The 23,925-nt window shown below is 38.9% G+C and overlaps 1 protein-coding gene across 3 annotated transcripts in view; it reads right to left on the reverse strand.

Annotated features, from left to right (window-relative positions):
• The window catches only part of NDUFAF2 (NADH:ubiquinone oxidoreductase complex assembly factor 2), a 164,274-nt gene that overhangs the window by 46,154 nt on the left and 94,195 nt on the right, over positions 1-23,925 (reverse strand). For all 3 annotated transcript variants that reach the window (XM_043488483.1, XM_043488484.1, XM_043488482.1), the window contains exons 2-3: positions 20,776-20,865; positions 988-1,028 (exon numbers count right to left, since the gene is read on the reverse strand). In XM_043488483.1, the coding sequence (XP_043344418.1) occupies positions 988-1,028; positions 20,776-20,865 (131 nt within the window). The remainder of the gene's footprint in view (positions 1-987; positions 1,029-20,775; positions 20,866-23,925) is intronic.

Consider the following 23,925-nt stretch of genomic DNA (forward strand, 5'->3'; position numbering starts at 1 on the left):
TGAACTTGAAAACTTGCCTTCTATGAAATACATTTATCTCTTACAAACATTTTGCTACTGTTCCAAAATAAAAATTATGAAATAATTGTTGTGAAATTATGAAATAACCATGTTTTTTTCTTTTTTAAAAATCTATTTTCAGTTGAAGGATAATTGCTTTACAATATTGTACTGATTTCTGCCATTGAAATAACCATGTTTTAAAAACACAAATACCACAGCTTTGCTACGTTTTTCATTCTGCATACCACCAAAATTATGCTTCTAAAGCTTTTATTTTGGCTGCTCCATGTAGCTTGCAGGATCTTAGTTCACCAATCAGGAATAGAACCCAGGCCCTGAGCAGTGAAAACGTGAAGTCCTAACCACTGGACCACCTGGGAATTCCCTATGTTTGCAGTTTTAAATACAGATTCAACTATTAGCTACTGAGTGCTACCTATTACCTGTTAATTGTATATTTTAAAGTTTCTTCAGCTACCTGATGGCATTAAATTTACATACAAATTGCAAAATTTTATAGTTTTATATAAAATTAAGGGCAAAAATAAACAGCATGATTTGGATAGGACCAAGAGATTCAGTGTTTCTCAACTCTTCCACCAAAGCATCCATATGAGAACAGAGAACTCCCAGAGGCCAGGGAAATGTTCTGATGCAAGCTGCTCTAAGTCCAAACATCCCCTAAAGTATTTTTATTTTGTTTTTAAATTTTTATCACTTCATTGTGCTCGCTTCGGCAGCACATATATTAAATTTTTATCACTTCATTTAAAATTTTATATAAATTTTGTTATATTCCATGATTTTTACATTTATTTTATTGTAAAAATGTTTGAAATTATTTTCTATGGAGTAAAATTAACATTTTGGAGAGGGGCATCATATATGTTTTAGAGGTTTCACGTATCTCTGAGAGTACAAACTCTCAACTGAGAAGCACAGCATTACAGACACATATGTGAATATTTTCTTGTGTATTCTTACCTCCATAGTAGGCGGAGTCTTTCTTGTTTTTCTGATCCAAGCTAGAAAGAAAAATAATAACTAAATGTAAGTTTTCTATAAACTGCACAAACATTTTATTTACTCACGCATGAAACAAATATGTATTAAGCACCTGCTATACATTGTCTTAGGGCTTCCCAGGCGGTGCTAGTGGTAAAGAAGCCGCCTGCCAATGCAGGAGTCATAAGAGGCGTGGCTTCGATCCTTGAATCGGGAAGATCCCCCAGAGGAGGGCATGGCAACCCACTCCAGTATTCTTGCCTGGAGAACCCCATGGAAAGAGGAGCCTGGCGGGCTACAGTCCATGGGGTCGCAGAGTCAGACACGATTAAAGCAACTTAGCATGCATGCATGTTTTAGGCTCTAGAGATACAACAGGGAACCAAACGTGTTCCCTCCTCTTCTGGAGCATATATACTAGTGAAGGAGCTACAGAAAAGAATCACCAAAACATATGTCAGGTAATGATCTGTGTCATAAAAAAATACTTGAGTGTGGGGAGACTGTCAAGGGGATAGTTTCATAGCTAAAATCACACCTCATAAGCATCTGAATTCAATTTAGTGTAAATAATGGCATATAGGCCAAATTATAATGCAGTAAACGACATTAAACTTATCCTGGTAACGTTAACCAATTATTGCTCAATATATAAAAGAATGGATGGAGAAAAGTTTTCATTTTCAGAGACTTCTCTTCTAATCTGTTGTAGCAAGCAGTCTATCTCCTATGGTTGGTATAACAGGCCTTAAGCTCCAACACTTGGGAGATGAGATGCACAGCAGAAGAGTTCATACTTGTTAAGTGCCTACGGGACGCGGGGCACTGCGTTAGATGCTATTAGCAACAGGAAGGGAGTGGAGGCGGCTGCCTCTGAGGAAGTGTGTCAGAATCACAAGAAGACATGTGATACAGTGCTTAGAAGAGCAGAGGCAGAATTTGGGGGTTCAAATCCCCACTTAAGTACTTACTAGCTGTGTAACCTGAGGCAAATTATTTAATTTTCTACACATCAGATTCCTCATCTATAAAATTATAATACTAGTATCTACATTTTAAGATTATTGTGAAAGTTATATGAAATAATATATATAAATTCTTAGCTCAGAGTCTGGCATACAGTAAACATAAAAGTCTAAGTTTTTACTATTTTTCAATAAACCTGTATTTTTTTTTCATAACAGATTCCAAAAAACAAAGATCAACAAAACTTGCTTGACTTATGAGGACATATGCTGATATACTGCAAGAAATATGGTCTTTGAAAAGTAGAAACTATTTTATCACTTTAGTTGGTTCAATCTTCATTACAAAATTGTGAAGAATGCTTATTTTATAGAAAAATTAAATAACTTTCCCAAGTTTACACATTAAGCAGTAGTGGTGGAATTTGAATCCACATCTGACCCTGTCTCTGGCTGCAAAAACCATCCGTGCTCTACTAAGCAGTTTCTCAAAGTTTATAAGCAACAAGCAAGGAACGCTAAACTAGGAAGAGGAATAGGTCACAACACTAACTACATGTCAGAAACTACGCATTATTAACCCCATCTTAAAGACTGGGAAACTGAGGTTCAGAAAGATGAAGCAACTTGCCAAAACTCACATATCTGGTAGGTAACAGACACAGAATCAAATGCTGGTTTAACTGGCTCTAAAATCTGAGCTCTGTCCATTCACCAGCCACCTTCTCTTCTGACAGGTTAGTTAAAGTAGCCTGCCTGCTCCAAGTAATAGTAGCCGGACCCATTCTCATGACAAGCCCAGTAGTGAATGACTGTGAGGGAGGAAAGAGCAACATTCAGTTGTGGGCCTGTGACTGGTTATTTCTCCCTGTTCTGTTCGCTCTGGCACTAACCCCATACATGTATTTTCAATACAGTACCCAGCGTTTTGCCTTCTCTATCTATTCCTGTTTCTGAACTTCGATCCCTGTTGTTATCATCTGCATTCTCTTCTTTTTGGCTTCCAGCTCTATTTAGTTCATTTTTAGCCACAACTTGCACAGATTTTATATTCCTTTCTAGGCTGGAAGTTTGTCAAAGGCAGGATGTATCCATGGGAGATTTATTTATCTACTACCTAAATGCTTCGAAAGAGTAGGTACTTAAATACAGTTGTTGAATGAGTACTCCCACTATAAAAATAATCACTGTAATGGGATTTTGACCTGTATTAAAAAAAAATTCAGCTTAGCAATATCAAGATTCTTCTGCACAATCAAGGAAATAAGTAAGCTATGGAATTTTTCAACTGCCTCTTTATAGTCAAAATATTGTCTCTATTTATGGGTACTTTTCTCCATAGGAAAGAGACTGCATTTAAAATAATTCACTATGAGCCATGTACCTTAAAAATGTTTTAAGCAATAAATATTCAGTTCTGATTTAGAGTAGAAAGTTAATTCAGAAAAGTCAACTGCTGGAGGGGGGCATTGACAAACTATAGACTGCAAGCAAAATTGTAACTCGTGAATTGCTTTTTATTTTTTATTTTAATGGCTGGAAAAATAACCAACAAAGAACAATATTTCATGACAGATGAAAATTACACAGAATTCAAATTTCAGTGTCTGTAAATAAGGTTTTACTGGAACACAGTCATACTTATTTATTTACATATCTATTATAACTTGTGCTACACTGGCAGAGATGAGTAAGCTGTAACAAAGACCATATGGCCTGCAAAGTCTAAAATATTTAGCATCTGGCCCTTTAAGGAAAAGTTTGCCAACTTCTGTGCTAGGGCTACCGTTAAGTATAATCCTTTTAGCAATAATTATATATTTTGATTTAAAAACATTTTCACATATTATCAAAAATAAAAGTCATTATTATTACACTTTTTTCACTTTGTTGTACACCTGCATCTAACACAATACTGTAAATCAACTATACTCTAATAAACATTAAAAAACAAAACAAAAAAACCCTCCAAAAAACGAACACACTTTTTATCTGATTGCTATATATTCTAGAGTCTGTGAACACTAGCACGGACATTAGATCATCCAAAGAAGTATAATGGCACAATAACACACTGTCACTATGAGAAAAACAACAATTTGTCTTACTGATGAGTCTATCAAACAGAATTTTCAATTTTTTTTCATAAGGTTGAGAAAAGAAAAAATTCTTCAGTAGAATCCAAATCCAACAATCCAAAATTTTTTACAGATTTATTTATTTATTTATGGCTGCACTGGGTCTTCATGGCTGCATGCAGGCTTTCTCTAGTTATGGCAAACAGGAGCTACTCTCTAGCTGTGATGTGCAAGCTTCTCATTGTGCGGGCTTCTCTTGTTGCTGAGCATAGGCTCCAGGTGCACGGGCTTCAGCAGTTGTGGCTCGCAGGCTCTAGAGTGAGGGCTCAGTAGTTGTGGTACACAGGCTTAGTCATCCTGTGACATGTGGGAATCTCCCAGGACCAGGGATTAAACCTGTGTCCCCAGCATTAGCAAGCTTAACCACTGGATCACCTGCAAAACCCTCAAATAATTTTTTTTTAATTCCAAGGTAGATTAATAGGCTGAAGAAACTCTGATATGTGTTTTTCTAAACCCTACTGGTTTTGTATAAGTTTATACAATTCATTCATAGATATAATATTAAGTATTAAGGTAATATATTAATACAACCTAGACTATTCATTCTCATGAGACACTGTTTTCTAAGGAAAGATATCAGGGCTTCCTTTAACTTTGTTTTAAATGGTTCAAGGAAAAGAGATTTTTATTTAGATAGATACATGCAATTTCTGAAATAAATAATCCTACAATATTTATAATTCTACAATAACCAGATACTTGAAATGTCTTCTTGAGATGATGGTTGATGCCTGTTCAGTGTTATGTATCCAATAAAGGTTACAGCTGGAAATCTTCAATGTTATCACTCATTTATATAATCATCCCTAGTTTCCCAGTCACTACATACAGCAAAGGAAATGTCTTGCTGAAGGCTGGCAAAGGTTATAAGGAGGAAGGAACAGAAATAAGCACTAATATCAAATCATTACATTTCTTTTTTTTAAACTCAGAACAATCTGGAACTGAACCTCTATTCAATTACAAATTATATAATGATTTTGCCATTGCTAATTATATTTGTATGATGGATTCTGTATCAGTCTTCATTATAATGTAACTATTGTTTGAACAGAATATAGCAAGATAACTGGACAGTTTATGCCTTAAGATCCTAGCATTCTTTTACCAATGTTCATTGGCATTCTCATCAGTATGCATGAGGTTTTCACTGAACTTTAATACTCTTACTGGAATATAACACACTATAATGAGTGTAAAAGTGAACATGCAAGTTGAAGTTCCCATTAACCACTAAAAAAGACTAGAAGATGCAGGCAGGAAAATACTTTATGAAGCACACCTTCTTCAAAATTCTGTAAGAACTGAAAATGGCTAATACACTTTTAGAAGTAGTATCAACAGGGGCTGAGGTAAATGAGACATTTATCACCAGATTCAGTAGGTGACCATTCAGAATGAAATTATAGGTTGACACACCGTAAAGAACTTATTAAAAAAAAAATCTGTATAAACTGTATAAAAAAAAGACAAAAAAAGACATGTTTAACTATGAAAATTCTTCAAATGTATTATAAAATGAGTTATTTTCTAATTATTGACTCTAAAAAGTTTCTTAAGGATATTATTAGATTTAGCTGCCATAATTAAGTTACAAATTTTGTGATGTTCATGGCTATTATTGTTCTTTTTCCTTAATCAAGTTTATTGAGGTATAATTTACATACAATACAGTAAAACCATTTTAAGTGTGTAATTCCACGAGTTCTGACAAGTGTACACAACTGTGTGACTAGCACCACAATCAGTGTATAGAATATATCATCACCCTAAAAGTTCCCAAGTGTCTGACTACATGCAAACACCCACCTTAACTCACCCACAGCCCCCAACAAGTGGCGCTTTCTGTCACTGTTGATTACTTTTGCTTATCTACAATTTCATATAAGTGGAATCTTACATACTCTTTTGTACTCAACATAATGTTCCTCTGTTACTGTATACAGAAGGCAGACTCTGAAGGTAGCCTGACAACACCCACCACCTGGTGATCGTGTCTCTGTATGATCTCTTCTCCTTGAGTGAGCCCAAAACCTGTGACTTATTTCTAACTATGAAAATACGGCAAAGGTTATGGGATGCACATGATTGTATGATGATGTTACATAAATACAGCAATCTTTCTTGTTGAAGTCTCTCTTTCCCTTGCTGGCTGTAAGGAAAAAAGGTCATGTTGGGGAATATCATGCGGCAAGTAACTGCTGGTGACCTCTAGTAGGTGATGATGGTCTCTGGCCAACATCAATCAAAAAACTGTTTTGCACAGCCCTACAACCATGAGAAACTGGACGCTGCCAACAACTACACAAGTGTAAAAGTGGGTCCTTCCACACTCAAGCATCCAGATGAGGATGTGAGACAGGCTGGGACCTGCGACCCTTTGTTGCAGTGCTTGCCCTTGGCCAAATGTCTCCTCCAGCAACAAAATACAAAGAAACTATGAGGGACTAAAAATAACTATGTGCATGCACAGCTGGGGAAAATTATGAACAATAAGACATAAAAAGACCAGAAGAAAGAAAGGGAGCTATTGTTTAATAGGTACAGAATTTCAGTTTTAGAAGATGAAAAGAGTTATGGAAATGGATGGTGGTGACAGCTCTACAACAAAGTGAATGTATTTAGTACGACTCAATTGTACACTTAAAAATGATTAAGATAGTAAGCTTTATGCTATACATATTTTAACACAATTAAAGAATAGTGCTGAAAAAAACGGCTATTCATATCCATGTCCAAATTGACTGATACCTACACCATGCACAAAATATAATTCAAAATGAATCAGAGATATAAACGTAAAACCACAAACTCTAAAATTCTAGAAGAAATCACCAAAGAAAATATTTGTGAGCTTGGGTTAGGCAAAAATTTGCTACATACAACACCAAAAGCATGATGAGGCATAAAAGAAAAAATGATAAATCTGATTTCATTAAAATCAATAATGTGTCCTCTTCAAGCAGCACAGGGAAGAGAATGAAAACACAGACTGGGAAAAAATATTTGCAAATCACATGTGTGGTAAAGACTTGTATAGAGGACATACGAGAAATTCTTAAAAGGAAACAAATAGGGGAAAAAAGCCAACCAAATAAAAAATAGCTGGGCAAAAAGAAGATGTGCAGACGGCGCAGCGGCTCCACTTAACAACTGCCATCAAGTGTGAATGACCCAAACGTCTTTCAGCTGGTGAACAGATTAAACAAACTGGTATATCAACACGACAGAATTCTACTCAGCAATAAAAAGGAATAAACTACTGATTCATGCAAGAACAAATGAATCTCAAATGCATTAAGCTCACTGAAAGAAAGCTGTCTTCCACTTCTACCCAAGATGGAGCAACAGGGACAAATGATATGAAATAGCAATTTTCAAGACTAGCCATTGAGTAATAAATACTGTGGTCCCTGAGAATGCAAAGTAAACAAGAATTACCCTTACAATTGCCTCAGCTCAATGCTCTGACAGTTTCTAGGCTGTGGCAAGAGGGAGGGGATCCAGCCAAAACCCACCATGCTATCTAAATTATGGAGATGAGGCTGAGAGTCCAGGGAGAACAGGGTGCCTAAAATTCACAGGATAGACTACCAGACAGGAAACTGCTACAGAGACTATACTCTGGATGGAGATCGGCAGAAGACCAAGTATTCAGCAGAGCACTGCTCAGTTCAGGTGAGCGAGGAACTCTGGACGTCAGGAAGAGAACCACTTGAAAAGGATCAGAAGGAACAGAACTCAGGATTTGCACAGGGTCAAAAGCAATGTCAGTTTCCACCACCCAGAGTGGAAAACCTCTTTATCGACGGGGCAGAGTAGAGTGCTGAGAAATGATTTGCATCAACAGTGCAGAATTATTAGTTGTAGATTAAACTACGCTCTAGTCCCATCTAACAAATCTAAAAGTCAGCCCTGAAAGAATCAACCTGTTTCCCAGTAATGTAACTGTCTCAGAACAAAGCTCAAATATACATATATACACATACACACACACACGAACACAGAAATATCCACTATCCAATTAGGCAAAAAATTTAAATGTCTGACATCCAATCAGATATTGCCGAGCAAACAAAGAAGCAGAAAAACGCTTCCCATACTGAGGAGAAAAAAAATCAACTTACCCAAACCAACTGAAAACAGATACAGATGGTAGAATTAGAAGACAAGAACATTAAAACAGTTACAACCGCACCCCATATGTTCAAAAAGCTAAGCGAAAGTTTGAACATGTTAAGCAGAGACCTGGAGATACAAAACAGACCCATATCAAACTGGTAGAGATGAAAACTACAATGCCAACATGAAAAATACTCTGGATGGATGAATAGTTATTTGACATTGTGAAGGAAAATATTAGTGAACTTGAAGATACAGCAAGAGAAACTATACAAACTGAAACTCAAAGAGAAAAAAGCTTCTACAAGTAAACAGAACATCTGTGAGCTGTGATACAGCTTTGAGCAGCTTAATGCTGTGAATGGAGGACCGGAAAGACAGGACAAAGCAGAACACAGGAAAAATGTTTGAAGAAATGGTGGCCAAAATTCTTCTAAATTTGATGGAAACCAAATCAGTAGGTCTAAGAAGCTCAAGAAACATTAAGCACAAGAGATTATATTATGGTACATCATAATCAAATTGCTCAAAACCAGTTAAAAAAAGAAAAACTTTAAATCAGCCAAAGGAAAAAATACATATCACATAAATACGGATAAAGACAAGCATGACAACAGATTTCTCAACAGAAACCATGTAAGGTAGAATATGTTAAAACTACAGACAGCAAAGCAGCTATCAACCTAGAATGTTACATGCAGAGAAATATCTTTAAAACACCTTTAAAAATATATCTCAGACATGCAAAAGTTGAAAGAGTTCAACGCCAGTAGACTCACATTTAAAGAAATGTTAAAGGAAGTCTTATAGACTAAAAGAAAATAATTCCAGATGGAAATCTGGATCTCCAAACAGGACTGAAGAACATTAGAAATGCTAACAATATGGATAAATGTTATATTTCTCTTATTAATTAAACATCTCTAAGTGCTAGCTCACTGTTTCAATAAAAATGATGTAGACTGTAGATTATAACATATGGGGAACTAAAATACATAACAGTAACAGAAATGTTAGAAAGAAAAAATGGTAATATACTTCTATAAGGTTCTTGTACTCTGTATGAAGTAGAATAACTACATAAAGAAAGACTCTGATATGTTGAAGATGGTAGTCTACAAAACCTGAGGCAGCCACTAAAATAAGAAATCAAAGGAATATAGCCGACAACCCACAAAGGGAAATACAACTGAATCATAAACAAGCCTCAGAACTAGAAGGGGGGGAAAGATCAAGATGGTGGAACAGAATACTGTGGAGCTCACCTCCTCCAACAAATACATCAAACATGTCTGCACGTGGAACAGTTCTCACAGAATACTTACTGAACAGGGTCAGAAGATCTCACACATCCAAAGCTGCAAGAATGATCACCATGTAACAGGGAAGGATGAGAGAAAAAAAAGAAAAGAAATAGGGACGGGACCTGAGCCCCTGGGAGGGAGCTGTGAAAGAAGAAAGGTTCCTTTACCCTGGGAACTGCCTTCAACAGCTGGGAGGTCAGCCAGGACAGACAGGGCACTCCGGAGGCTCAGAGGAAAGTGCAGCCGCTGGCTTGTGGCAGGCAGACCTGAGAAGCACCAGCACAGATGGTCCTGACCACCTCACTGCACTACCCAGACCAAGATGTGAGTCTTCTGCTGGTGTGCACAGGGGCTGGGTGCTGAAACTCGACTTCAGTGGACTGCCCTGGGGAAAGGACTGGGGCTGGCTGCCCAGAGACAGTCTGCAGCGTGGCCCAGGCCTCCAACAGGGGTGTGCAAAAGGCAGGAGGCTGGCCGGCTGTCGCAGCCCCACCACAGCAGCCTCTCTCTCGCTCCTGGGTACTCACGGCAGGTGCAGCTCCGCCTCTAAGAGGTCTGGCAGTGTGCAAGTGCCTGTGGGCGGCCTACATGTGGAGGTGGGGTTGAAATCTGAGCCACGTCCTGGCGTCTTTGGAGGATTTACGAGCTGGCGCCTAGGTAAGCTCAGCACCCTCAGGACATCCGAGGGAATTACTGGTACTCCTGTGGGTGTGCAGGTCTGGCACTAGCAGCCGCAGGCTCTGCAAGTGTGCACACGTACAAGCGCAGATGGGTACTGGGCTGACCCTGCAACTCCCACAGTGGGGCCAGGTGTGAGAATACACGCAACTATGGCAGGTCCTCATGGGCTTGCAATGCAGGAGACCCAGGTTCGATCCCTGGGTTGGGAATCCCCTGGAGAAGGAAATGGCAATCTACTCCAGTATTCTTGCCTGGAAAACCCCATGGATGGAGGAGCCTGGTGGGCTACAGTCCATGTGGTCGCAAAGAGTTGGACACGACTGAGTGACTTCACTTTCACGGCGAGTCCTAGTACCTAACTTCAGCGGATCTGTGCCATCAGAGCTGTGTTGGTGGCCGTGTGAGCACTGTGCCTGAGGGACTTCTGGGCCGACTGCCTACATTCCAGTGGATGAGGAGGGGCCCAGGTCAGTGCCCACAAGACTGCACTTTGTAAATGTACACATCAGTGACTGGCAATACCAGAGAATGCATGTCTTGGAATTCTCGGTAGCTCCTCTCCCAGTGAAAGTACTCTGGTCCCACCTACCTCACACTGTAATTCAGAAACGGACCTGGGGGCTTCTACTCCAACAAGTGGGGAGCAGATTCTGCCCCAGACAGGGCTGTGACAACCACAGAACAAAGAAGAGACCCTACTCAACATCCAGTTGCAGGCTCTGGTCCCCACAATACCGATGACATCCCCTATCAAGGGATAATGGCCAACACACACTGAGGAAAACTGTAGTAGGCATCCGTTCTAAAAACATCCCTGACACTGAAAAATCTCAGACTCACACTTAAAGACTCACACATTCTGAATACTGAAAGACTGAGATCAAGGTGGTGGCAAAGTTGGTTTCTTCTGAGGCTTTTCTCCTTGGCTTATAGATTGCAGTCTTCTCCCTCTGTCTTCACAAGGTCTCCCCTCTGTTCACACCTCTGTCCTAATGGACTTTTCTTATAAGGACATTAGTCATATTGGATTAAGACTTGTCCTAAGAACCTCAGTTTAACTTAATCCCCTCTAAAGACTGTCTCTCAATATAGCCTGAGGTGTGCTCAGTCACTCAGTTGGGTCCAACTTTTTGTGACCCCATGACTTTGTAGCCCACCAGGCTCCTCTGTCCCAGGCAAGAATACTGGAATAGGTTGCCACTTCGTACTTCAGGGGATCTTCTCGACCCAGGGATCAAACCCATTTCTCTTGCAAATCCTGGATTGGCAGGTGAATTCTTTACCACTAGCGCCACCTGAGAAGCCTCTAGTCTGAGGTACTAGGGGTTACAACTTCAATACAGAATCTGGGGGTACCCACTGTAGCTATAACATCTAGGAATGAAAGAGGTTAACACCACACAGCTTCTGAAGCTATTAAAAGAAAAATAAGATAATACTATGGTCCGTTTTATGCCAAAAAAATTTTGGAAACTTAGATGAAATGGCAGATTCTTTGGAAAATACAACCTACCAAAGATCATTCAAGAAGAAACAGATAACCTGAATATCCTGTCTAGTATATAAATTATGCCAAATTGCTTCAGTCATATCAGACTCTTCGTGACCCCATGGACTATACAGTCCATGGAATTCTCCAGGCCAGAACACTGGAGTGGGTAGACATTCCCTCCTCCAGGGGATCTTCCCAATCCAGGGGTAAAACCCAGGTCTCCCACCTTTCAGGTGGATTTTTTTTACCAGTAGAGCTATACCACGGAAGCCCTAAAGAGGTAGTATAACTCGACACAAACTCTTACAGACTTGTGAAGAAGGAATACATCCAAATGCATTTCACGAGATTAGCATTACCCTGACACCAAAATCACAAAAAGACAAGAAAAAAAGAATTACTAACTAGTATCCCTCAAGAACACAGATATAAAAATTTTAAACAAAATTTTAGATAACTCAAAAATATATTTAAAAAAGTAAAACATAAGGAATAAGACAAGACTGTTCACTCTTATCTCTTCCCTACTAGACAGTTTATTGGAGGTTCTAGCCAATGCCAATCAGTGAGCATAAAACAAATTAAAGAAATCCAAGTTGGAAAGAATTAAGAAAAATGTTTTATTCACAAACAACATGATCTTTTACATAGAAAATCTGATGGAATTATTTTTAAAAGGCTACTATAATTAATAACTGAATTTAGCAAGGTAATGGATACAAAATCAATATAAAAAGCCTACTGAATATTTATTTGATAATGAGAAATTAAACTTGAAAAATGTTATCATTATGATAGCATCAAAAATATGAAGTGGTTAGGAAAAAATCTGACAAGAAATGTGCAATATAGGTACAATGAAAGCTACAAACTCTGATGAGAGAAATTAAATAATGCCTAAGTTAAATGAAGAGATATACAATATTCAGGCGTCAAGAGATCCTTGTTGTTAAGATATTAGTTCTCTGCAAAGAGATCTATAGATTCAACACAATCCAAACCAAAAGCCCAGGAGGTATTTTTACAGAAATTAACAAAGTGATTCTGAAATCCATATGAAAATACAAAGGATCTCAAATAGCGAAAACAACTTCAAAAAAGGAGGACTAACAGTACCTGATATCAAGACTTAGAAAGCTAAATTTATCAGGGAACTAAGGCCCTAAGTCAAATAGCTAGGAAGAACCTGAAGCCAGGCAATGGCCATCTTAGTGAGCTTGAAAATAGATCTTCCACAGCCTGACAAAACCATGTGAATGAGCTTCAAAACAGATGGGCCCTGAGAGAAGCACTGAGATGACTGCAGCCCAGGCCAACACCTTGTCTGCAGGCTTGGTAGAGACCCTAAGACAGAAGATCCACTTAAGCCGTGCCTAGATTCCTGACTCAGAACTGTGAGATAATAAAAGTTCATCATTTTAGGCCTCTAATTTTGGGGGTAATTTGTTAAGCAGCAATAGATAATTAATACATGCAGCTATCCTATCATCTAATAAAGGAAATCACCATAAATTCTCAATAATTCCCAGCCAAGCAATTTGGTTTTACAGTAGGTCTGGAGACTTTGAATTGGGACATCAGTTGATTAGAGATAATTCTAGATTCATACAATCACAGAATATCAGACATAGGTGGGGCCTTAACGGATACTGAACCCAGCCTTTTAATTTGACAGATCAAAAACAGAGGTAAATCAATCTGCCCAAGATGACCAACATAATAAATGGACATTGGAGGACCTGAGCATAACTCAGGTCTTCTGATGCTGGGACATGCCCTTACATTAGTTTTTGAAGTTTATTTTGAAAATTATTGGTGGGTAGTCCTTTAAGGCTCCATCTGTGTCTGATGTTCCTGTGACTTAAGAAAAGCATGTTAAACAATTATTATTTATTAATAATAAAGCAATGAAAGTACTTTTATACTGAGATATTCACTATTATGTTAAGGATAGACAGGTATGGATTAATATATCTGAAAATTAATTTTTACCTGACTTTATTTTGAAATTTATTTTTTACATTTTAATGAGTATGTGTGGTTAAGTTTAACATTCCATTAAAAATAAATACTGGATCAGAACCTTTCTGTCTCTTCCTATTACACTCTACTTTGCATGTTTTTTTAGGGTTCTTATTAACAATGTTTATTATTGACAACAAAAAACTAGTTTAAACTTACCAAAAACAACAAAACAGGAAAAAGGAAGATAAACTGTGATCTGAATCAGAAAGATAAAGCTTTTGAGATGCTCTGTATAAGAACTATATATCATAACATGGATGAAACTTAAAGGGTCCCTGAAACTTTATAAGAAAGTTCAATAGCTAGTACTATACTACCTCCCACATCTGAACATTGAGTGTCCTTTATGTTTGGAACCAACTGCTTTGGTGTGCCATTTCATGTCTTTCTTTTTAAAATGGACTATTTTCAGCATGTCAGCTAAGTCCCCAAAATGTTTCTTCCTCGTGTAGTTTCAATTTAAAATACATTCATTCATCAAATGTTGATTGAGCTTGCACTTATTTTATGTTAAGTGCTGAACTAGGCCCTAAAAATATAATGATGAACAAGGTAATGACTATTCTAAAGAATCTTCAAGTCCAGGGAGAAGAGGTAGATATTCTACAGTGAATATTCTAAGACAGTATTCTACAGTGTGTTGTGTTATGTTTGGGGGGAGGCATAAAGTCAGATGAAAAACATTAAATGAATATACCACTTAGCACTAGGGGCTGAGGGGTGGGGTCGGAAAGACTTCCAAAGAAATTCATGTTTACTCTAATAATTGAAGGGTAAGTAGAAACAGGCCTCATCATTATGAGGTGGGCAATACAAGATAATATTAAGAGTAAAGACTGTGGAGACAGACAAAAGTGAGGGTGAAAGTTGCTCAGTCAAGTCCAATCTTCCCGACTCTGGAATCAAACCTGGGTCTCCAGCATTGTGGGCAGATTCTTTACCATCTGAGCCACCAGGGAGACAGATAATTTGGGTTCAAATCATGGCTATAGCTGCTCTTTGTATTTAGGGAGCTATTTAATCTCTCTGTGCTTCATTTGGAGGAATCAAAAAGGAATTTACACAAGTTATCACCACATCTACTGATCTACCTCTATCTAAGACAATATGCTCTACTTTTCTGCTATTCCTCCTGATGAACTTTGCATGCTCTTATCAAAGGCCAATTCTTCCACAAGTGTATTAGATTCTGTCCCATCTTGCTTTCTCAAGGTCTTTCTCCTGTGTCATTAATGCTTCCTTTTCAACTGGAACTTTCTCATCACTATTACAAAATTCGGTTACTTCTATTGTCTTTAAAAACACAATCCAATTCCTCTCAATTCCACTTTCCCACCCAGGTACACCCTCAACGTTCTCCTTTGTTTACAGATAAATTCTCATAAGCATTACCTATACTCACTCTCTTGAAATTTTCCCTTGCTATTCTTTCTTCTAAAGGCTTTTCTTCCTAACACTCTACAGAACTATTTTTGTCAGGATCGGTGATCTGTTCTTCAAGCAAAGAATTAATTCTTGGTCCTCATTTGACATGGTTGATCACCTGTTTCTTCTTGAAACTTTTCCTTTTTTCCTCCTACTTTTCTGGCTGCTCCTTTTTGTCTTCATTGTCTCTAAACTTTAGAAAAACCTAGGGCTCAGTCTTTGAACTTCTCGCTTTCTTTCTTTTTTCTCTTTAATTCTTTTTTTTCAATTGGAGTATAGGTGATTTGGGGCCTCTCTGGGGGCTCAAAGGTAAGGAATTTGTGAGACACAGATTTGATCCCTGAGTCAGGAAGATGTCCGGAGAAGGAAATGGCAACCCACTCCAGTATTCTTGTCTTTCTTGTCTGCAAAATCCCATGGACAGAGGAACCTGGTGGGCTACAGTCCATGGGGTCACGAAAGAGTCGGCCAAGACTCAGTGACTAAACAACAACAACAACAATAGTTGATTTACAAGGTTGTCAGTTTCAGGTGAAAAGTGAACTTCAGGTGTTCAGTTATACATACACATATATCCATTCTTTTTAGATTATTTTCCCATGTATTAATAGGTTATTACAGAATATTGAGTAGAGTTCCCTTTGCTATATACTAGGTCCTTATTAGTTATCTATTGTATATACATAGTAGTGTGTATATGGGCTTCCCAGGACTAGTGGTAAAGAATCTGCCTGCCAATGCAGGAAATACAAGAGATGCAGGCTCAATCCCTGGATGAGGAAGATCGCCTGGAGGAGGGCATGGCAACCTACTCCAGTATCCTTGCCTGGGAAACCCCATGGACAGAGAAACCCAGTGGGCTACAGACCACGGGGGCGCAAAGAGTCAGACATGACTGAGCACATGCACACATACACACAGTGTGTATATGTTAATCCCAAACGCCTAATTTATCCCTTCCACCTCCCCTTTGGCCTTTCTTAACCATAAATTTGTTTTCTACATTTGTGGCACTATTTCTGTTTTGTAAATAAGTCTGTTTGTACTATATTTTTAGATTCCAAATATAAGCAATATTATATGATGTTTGACTCACTTCACTTAGTATGATAATCTCATTCATCTTGAGATGAGTATGATAATCCCATTCATCTTGCTGCAAATGGCATATTTTGCTCTTTTTATGGCTGAGTAGTATTCCATTGTACCACATCCTGTTTCTTTTTAACCACATCTTCCTTATCCATACATCTGTTGATGGACACTTAGGTTGCTTCCATGTCGTAGTTACTGCAAATAGTACTGAAACGAACATTAGGGTATTTTTATGTTTTTCTCCAGATATGTGGCCAGCAGTGGGATTGCTGGGTCATACTCTATGAACTTCTCACTTTCTATTTACATATATCCTCTGTGATCTCATCCTATCTCCTGGCTTTTCATTACCATTTATATGCGGTCAACTTCACGTTTTATTGCCAGTCCAAACTTTTCCACTAAATTCTTATATACAACTTAATATCTGTACCTGGATATCTAACAGTTATCTCAAGCTTCATTTTCAAAACTGGTTTAGTTTCTTCTCACAAATTTGCTCCTCCCAGTCTTGCCCCATTCAGTCAACAGCAACTGCCCTTTCTCAGGTGAGGTCCAAAAGTTTAAGTCAGCACTGACTGTTCTCTCACTTTCTACATCCAGTGTGTCAGCAAATCTCACTGGCTTTACTTTTACAAGAGATCCAGAAAGCAACTACTTCTTTCCACTCACACTGTTACTCTGGTCCATGCCACAGTCAGCTCTTGCCTGAATTATTTCGAGAGCATCCTGTCTCTAAGGTTTGCTTATGTGCCAACCCCCTCCCCTGCCAGTCTCTCTGCAATGCAGCAGCCACAGTGATCCTGTTAAATGTAACTCAGAGTATAGAGTACTCTTTTCAAACCTTCCACTGCCTTCCAATCTCAGAGTAAAAGCCAGAGTCCTTACAAAAGGACTGCAAGACTGGGCGTCCTGTTGCTTTTCTAACCTCACCTGCTACCAGCCACACTGGTCTCCACGCTGTTCCTTAAAGACCAGAGCATGCTCCTGCCTCAGGGCTTCAGCCCTGGTTCTCCAGGAATGCTCCTCTGCTGCTTATCAGCAGGACCAGCTTCTTCCTCTGCCTTTATTCAAAAGCCAAGTTCTCAACAAGGCCATTTTTAAAAACTACTTAAAACTGCAAAACCCTCCCCAACACTCCCTACTCCCTTTATCAGATTTATTTTCTGGGGCCAATAACATACCATGTAGTTATTTATCTGGTTTATTGTTTCCCACTCCAGAATGTAAACTTCATGAATTCAGAGATCTTCAATAGATGTTCAGTATATAAACAGATGAAAAGGTTGAACCGTTTAACACATATTGTGGCAGAAAATGCAGCTTGTGGGAACCTGTACTCTACTACTAATAATTAAACATAATATTCATTTGGACCTGAAAATACTTTAGATTCATTTGTGGTTGACGTTATTTAAGTTTTTTCTCTTTCCTTTCCTGTATACAGTGTTTTGTGTATATATTTATATTTTACTTTACTTTTTCATGGCATGGAGTTTTATTTTTTTAATTTTTTTATTGAAGGATAATTGCTTTACAGACTTTTGTTGTTTTCTGTCAAACCTCAACATGAATCAGCCATAGGTATATATATACAAACCCCCTCGCTTTTGAACCTCCCTCCCACACCCTCCCATCCCACCCCTCTAGGTTGATACAGGGCCCCTGTTTGAGTTTCCCGAGCCACACAGCAAGTTCCCGTTGGCTCTCTATCTTACATATGGTAATGTAAGTTTCCCTGTTACTCTTTCCATACATCTCACCCTCTCCTCCCCTCTCCCCATGTCCATAAGTCTATTCTCTATGCCCGTTTCTCCATTGCTGCCCTGTAAATAAATTCTTCAGTACCATTTTTCTAGATTTCATATATGTGTGTTAGAATACAATATTTCTCTTTCTCTTTCTAACTCACTTCACTCATGGAGTTCTTATTTTTTACATTTAATTGATATGTAACACTATAAAAATAATTTTTGTTTCAGTGCTTAGATGATACATATATTTTAAGGGTATGAGCCACAGGACAGTTATGCTGAATTACTAGATCAGGACAAACCCATAAAAAGCATCAGAATTTCATTCTGATTTTCTGAAAGTCTCAAACACTCAAAAATGAGTCATTACCTATTTCTTTATTTCTATAAACATTTTAATTCTATATTATTATTGGAAAAATGATTAAAAATAGGTTCACTATAGGAAGGTGGGAGACATCATCTGAGAATTTCAAATGTAGCTTATAACACTGGAATCTGTTAAAATAAGAAAGCTCAATTACCCCTAGAAGTTGCCAGTTTATATTCTGTATTTCTTCAAAAAGCCTGTTTTTAAGTTCTCTTCTCATAGTTCTACTATTTTCATAGTTAATAAGGAAAAATAGAAAAGATATTTCCAGGGACATGTTTACACTTACATGCTGACATAAAAATAACTCAATGACGATACCTACCATGTGTAAGGTATTATACTAAACCCACTAGAAAACAAAGGGCTGACTGCTTACTGTGCATAGCTGTATCACCCAGGCAATTTATCTAATATTTCTAGAACTTAGATTAAATGGGTTAAACTGCCATGGCTACCTCATAGGATTATAGTGGTAAAGAACCTGCCTGCCAATGCAAGAAACACAGGAGACACAGGTTTGATCCCCGGGTCAGGAAGATCCCCTGGAGAAGGCAATGGCAACCCACTCCAGTATTCTTGCCTGGAGAATCCCATGGACACAGGAGCCTGGTGGGCTACATACAGTCCCTGGGGTCGCAGAGAGTTGGACACAACTGAGTGACTGAGCATATATAGTGTGCTATATATATAATGATTTAAAGCAATGGCATAATACCAGGTATACAAGTAAACACTTGGCAAATGTTAAGTGATATAAAAGATAGGCATGGGGCTTCCCAGGTGGCTCAGTGGTAAAGAATCTGCCTGCAATGCAGTGGTAAAGAATCTGCCTGCAATGCAAAGGAGTTGCAGGTTCGATCCCTGAGTGGGGAAGATCCCCTGGAGTAGGAAATGGCAACCCACTCCAGTATTCTTGCCTGGAAAATTCCATGGATAGAGGAGCCTGAAGGGCAGCAGTTCATGGGGTTGCAAAGAGTCAGACATGACTGAGCAACTGAACACAACTGGTATTTTAGTTAAGTTTTCTTTAGCTGCAAATAACAAGCAAGAGTTTTAAGTATTCAATATATACTTACTGAGCACTTACTATGTGCCAAGCACTAGGTTAAGAACTAATAAAGAAAAATGGAAAATTTATAACACAGAACTCAAAGGCAAGCTTGCAGCTGAACATCATTCAGAAAGAAACGGAACTGGGAACTGGAAAGTTGCTGGAAACCTAGGAAATATTCTGTCTTTCTACACGCAGGGTTAGGAGCACTGACTTCCTTGCAGTTAAAAATCCACCTATAACTTTGCAGTCAGATTTCCATATCTGCAGTTCTGCATCAGCAGAATAAACCAACCAATGATCACGTAATGCCATAGCACGAACTTACTGAAAAAAATCTGTGTCTAAGTGGACCTATTTCAAACCTGTGTTGTTCAAGAAAAACAAACAAAAGCAAAAACAAAAACAAAACCTGTGTTGTTCAAGGGTTAATTGTTCTTCTCTTTGCAGACTGGTTTCCATTTTCTTCTTAGGAGATAAAGAGGTTTTTTTCTGTAACAAAGGTCAAGGGGTGGATTGAAGATAGTCCCCCAAAGGCTACCAAGTTCATAAGTTACTATTCCCAGTCATATGGAAACACTGCTATTATTTTGCTCTTTCTCTGATTTTTTACCTTACCGAGTACTGACAGGGATCAAGTGTCCATCGTTTTCTAAACATGGGGGCAACTAATTGTTAAGTTGAACAAATATTCTAAATGGCATTTAAAACAAGTATTATCCACAATTTAGAAAAGAGGAAACTAAGTCTGAGAAGTATGAGTTACTTTCCGATGTTCATGTGGGTTGTTGTTTAGTCATTAAGTTGTACCTGACTCTTTGCAGGTCCATGGACTGTAGCCCACCCAGCTCCTCTGTCCATGGGATTTTCCAGGCAAGAATACTGGACTGTGTTGCCATTTCCTTCTCCAGGGTATCTTCCCAACCCAGGAATCAAACCTGTGTCTCCTGCTTGGCAAGTGGATTCTTTACCACTGAGCCACCTGGGAAGAAATTCACATGGACAGAGAATGAAACAGAAACAGAATTCAAATCATGACGCTGGCAAGTTTAGGACCAGCATACAAAAATGGTGCCTCCTTCAATTCTGCATATACGGAGCTTTGCTCCCCTCACACTAGTCTGAGCTCTGCTAATGCTTCAGAGTTCTCACTGTTCCCTTCCTGAAATGTGACACCATCACAACTTTCAAAGAAATACAAAAGCTTAAAAAAAGTTTCATCAATTCAGATTGCAAAAGTTTTTGCAAAGAGAATGAACATGAAATTATGCACGTTCTTAATGATTTTATATATAAATAATTTGCTTTCCAGAAGTTACAACTAAAAGCAGAAACTTACCTTCCCATTCTGTTGGGATATCCCCCACTTCATAGTCTATTTCTCTTTTATTTGCTGCTTCTACAATTCTTTTCTCTCGAATAGTTTGTCCTGTAAGACAAAAGTGAGTATTACATTTTTAAAAGAACCCATGGCACAGTCAGAACTTTCCTGGTAGCTCAGTTGGTAAAGAATCCATCTGCAATGCAGGAGACCCTGTTTCGATTCCTGGGTCAGGAAGATCTCCTGGCGAAGGGATAGGTTAACCATTTCAGTATTCCTGGGCTTCCCTGGTGGCTCAGATGGTGAAGAATCCGCTTGCAATGCGGGAGATCTGAGTTCAATCCCTGGGTTGGGAAGATCCCCTGGAGGAGGGCATGGCAACCCACTCCAGTATTCTTGCCTGGAAAATCCTCATGGACAGAGGAGCCTGGAAGATTACATCCCAGGGATCGCAAAGAGTTGAACACTACCGAGCGGCTAAGAGCATAGCACATGACACAGTTGCTACTAAAAGAAGTATTTTCTCTTTAGATATTGCACACTTCCTCCTGCTGCTGCTGCTGCTAAGTCACTTCAGTCGTGTCTGACTCTGTGTGACCCCATGGACCACAGCCTACCAGGCTCCTCTGTCTATGGGATTTTCCAGGCAAAAGTACTTGAGTGGGGTGCCATTGCTTTCTCCGACACTTCCTCCTACAATAAGAGAATTAACAGGAAAAAGAAGAGATTTCATTTAGAATTAGGTATATCAGAAAAAGCAGTTTCTAAACTACTTCAGTTCAGTTCAGTCGCTTAGTTGTGTCGAACTCTTTGTGACCCCATTAACCGCAGCACGCCAGGCCTCCCTGTCCATCACCAACTCCCGGAGTTTACCCAAACTCATGTTCATTGAGTCGGTGATGCCATCCAACCATCTCATCCTCTATCGTCCCCTTCTCCTCCTGCCCTCAATCTTTCCCAGCATCAGGGTTTTTTCCAATGAGTCAGCTCTTCGCATCAGGTGGCCAAAGTATTGGAGTTTCAGCTTCAACATCAGTCCTTCCAGTGAACACCCAGGACTGATCTCCTTAAGGATAGACTGGTTGGATCTCCTTGCAGTCCAAGGGACTCTCAAGAGTCTTCTCCAACACCACAGTTCAAAAGCATCAATTCTTCGGCGCTCAGCTTTCTTTATGGTCCAACTCTCACATCCATACATGACCACTGGAAAAACCATAGCCTTGACTAGATGGACCTTTGTTGGCAAAGTAATGTCTCTGCTTTTTAACATGCTGTCTAGGTTGGTCACAACTTTCCTTCCAAGGAGTAAGCATCTTTTATTGTCATGGCTGCAATCACCATCTGCAGTGATTTTGGAGCCCAAAAAAGTAAAGTCTGACACTGTTTCCCCATCTATTTGCCATGAAATGATGGGACCAGATGCCACGATCTTAGTTTTCTGAATGTTGAGCTTTAAGCCAACTTTTTCACTCTCCTCTTTCACTTTCATCAAGAGGCTCTTTAGTTCTTCTTCACTTTCTGCCATAAGGGTGGTGTCATCTGCATATCTGAGGTTACTGATATTTCTCCCAGCAATCTTGATTCCAGCTTGTGCTTCTTCCAGCCCAGTGTTTCTCATGATGTACTCTGCATATAAGTTAAATAAGTAGTGTGACAATATAGAGCCTTGACATACTCCTTTTCCTCTTTGGAACCAGTCTGCCATGTCCAGTTCTAACTGTTGCTTCCTGACCTGCATACAGGTTTCTCAGGAGGCAGGTCAGGTGGTCTGGTATTCCCATCTCTTTCAGAATTTTCCACAGTTTATTGTGATCCACACAAAGGCTTTGGCATAGTCAATAAAGAAGAAGTAGATGTTTTTCTGGAACTTTCTTGCTTTTTTGATGCTCCAGTGGATGTTGGCAATTTGATCTCTGGTTCCTCTGCCTTTTCTAAATCCAGCTTGAACATCTGGAAGTTCACGGTTCATGTATTGCTGAAGCCTGGCTTGGAGAATTTTGAGCATTACTTTACTAGCGTGTGAGATGAGTGCAATTGTGCGGTAGTTTGAGCATTCTTTGGCATTGCCTTTCTTTGGGACTGGAATGAAAACTGACCTTTTCCAGTCCTGTGTCCACTGCTGAGTTTTCCAAATTTGCTGACATATTGATTGCAGCACTTTCACAGCATCATCTTTCAGGATTTGAAATAGCTCAACTGGAATTCCATCACCTCCACTAGCTTTGTTCATAGTGATGCTTCCTAAGGCCCACTTGACTTCACATTCCAGGATGTCTGGCTCTAGGTGAGGGATCACACCATTGTGATTATCTGGGTCGTGAAGATCTTTTTTGTACAGTTCTTCTGTGTATTCTTGCCACCTCTTCTTAACATCCTCTGCTTCTGTTAGGTCCATACCATTTCTGTCCTTTATTGAGCCCACCTTTGCATGATATGTTCCCTTGGTATCTCTAATTTTCTTGAAGAGATCTCTAGTCTTTCCTTTTCTATTGTTTTCCTCTGTTTCTTTGCATTGATCGCTGAGGAAGGCTTTCATATCTCTCCTGGCTATTCTTTGGAACTCTGCATTCAAATGGGCGTATCTTTCCTTTTCTCCTTTGCTTTTCGCTTCTCTTCTTTTCACAGCTATTTGTAAGGCCTCCTCAGTCAGCCATTTTGCTTTTTGCATTTCTTTTTCTTGGGGATGGTCTTGATTCCTGTCTCCTGTACAATGTCACTACTACTACTGTCACTAAAACTACTTCAGAAATTTTAAATTTCCTACCACAGTATGAAAAAGTAATTTTGGCAGAATAAGTCTAGGTTTTGTGTATAGAAAAAGAGAAACCAATTAATTTGTAGGTCAATTAAAAAACATTTTTATTAACAAAAAAGTGTTTAAGTCTTTCACACCCTGCAATTATACATAGGAGAGATTTCAGAGACTTCTGCTACTGCCTAAGGTAATCAACATTTTTGGCCCCACTATGGAAAATAATATGGGGGTTCCTTAAAAAATTAAAAACAGGGTTATCAAATTATCCAGCAATCCCACTCCTGGGCATATATCTGGAAAAGATGAAAACTCTAATTTCAAAAGATCAATGTACCCCATGTTCACAGCACACTATTTACAACAGCCAAGCTATGGAAGCAACATAGGTGTCTATCAGAAGATGAATGGATAAA

Source organism: Cervus canadensis, chromosome 16, assembly GCF_019320065.1.
Source record: "Cervus canadensis isolate Bull #8, Minnesota chromosome 16, ASM1932006v1, whole genome shotgun sequence".
In the NCBI taxonomy this organism is placed as follows: Eukaryota; Metazoa; Chordata; class Mammalia; order Artiodactyla; family Cervidae; genus Cervus; species Cervus canadensis.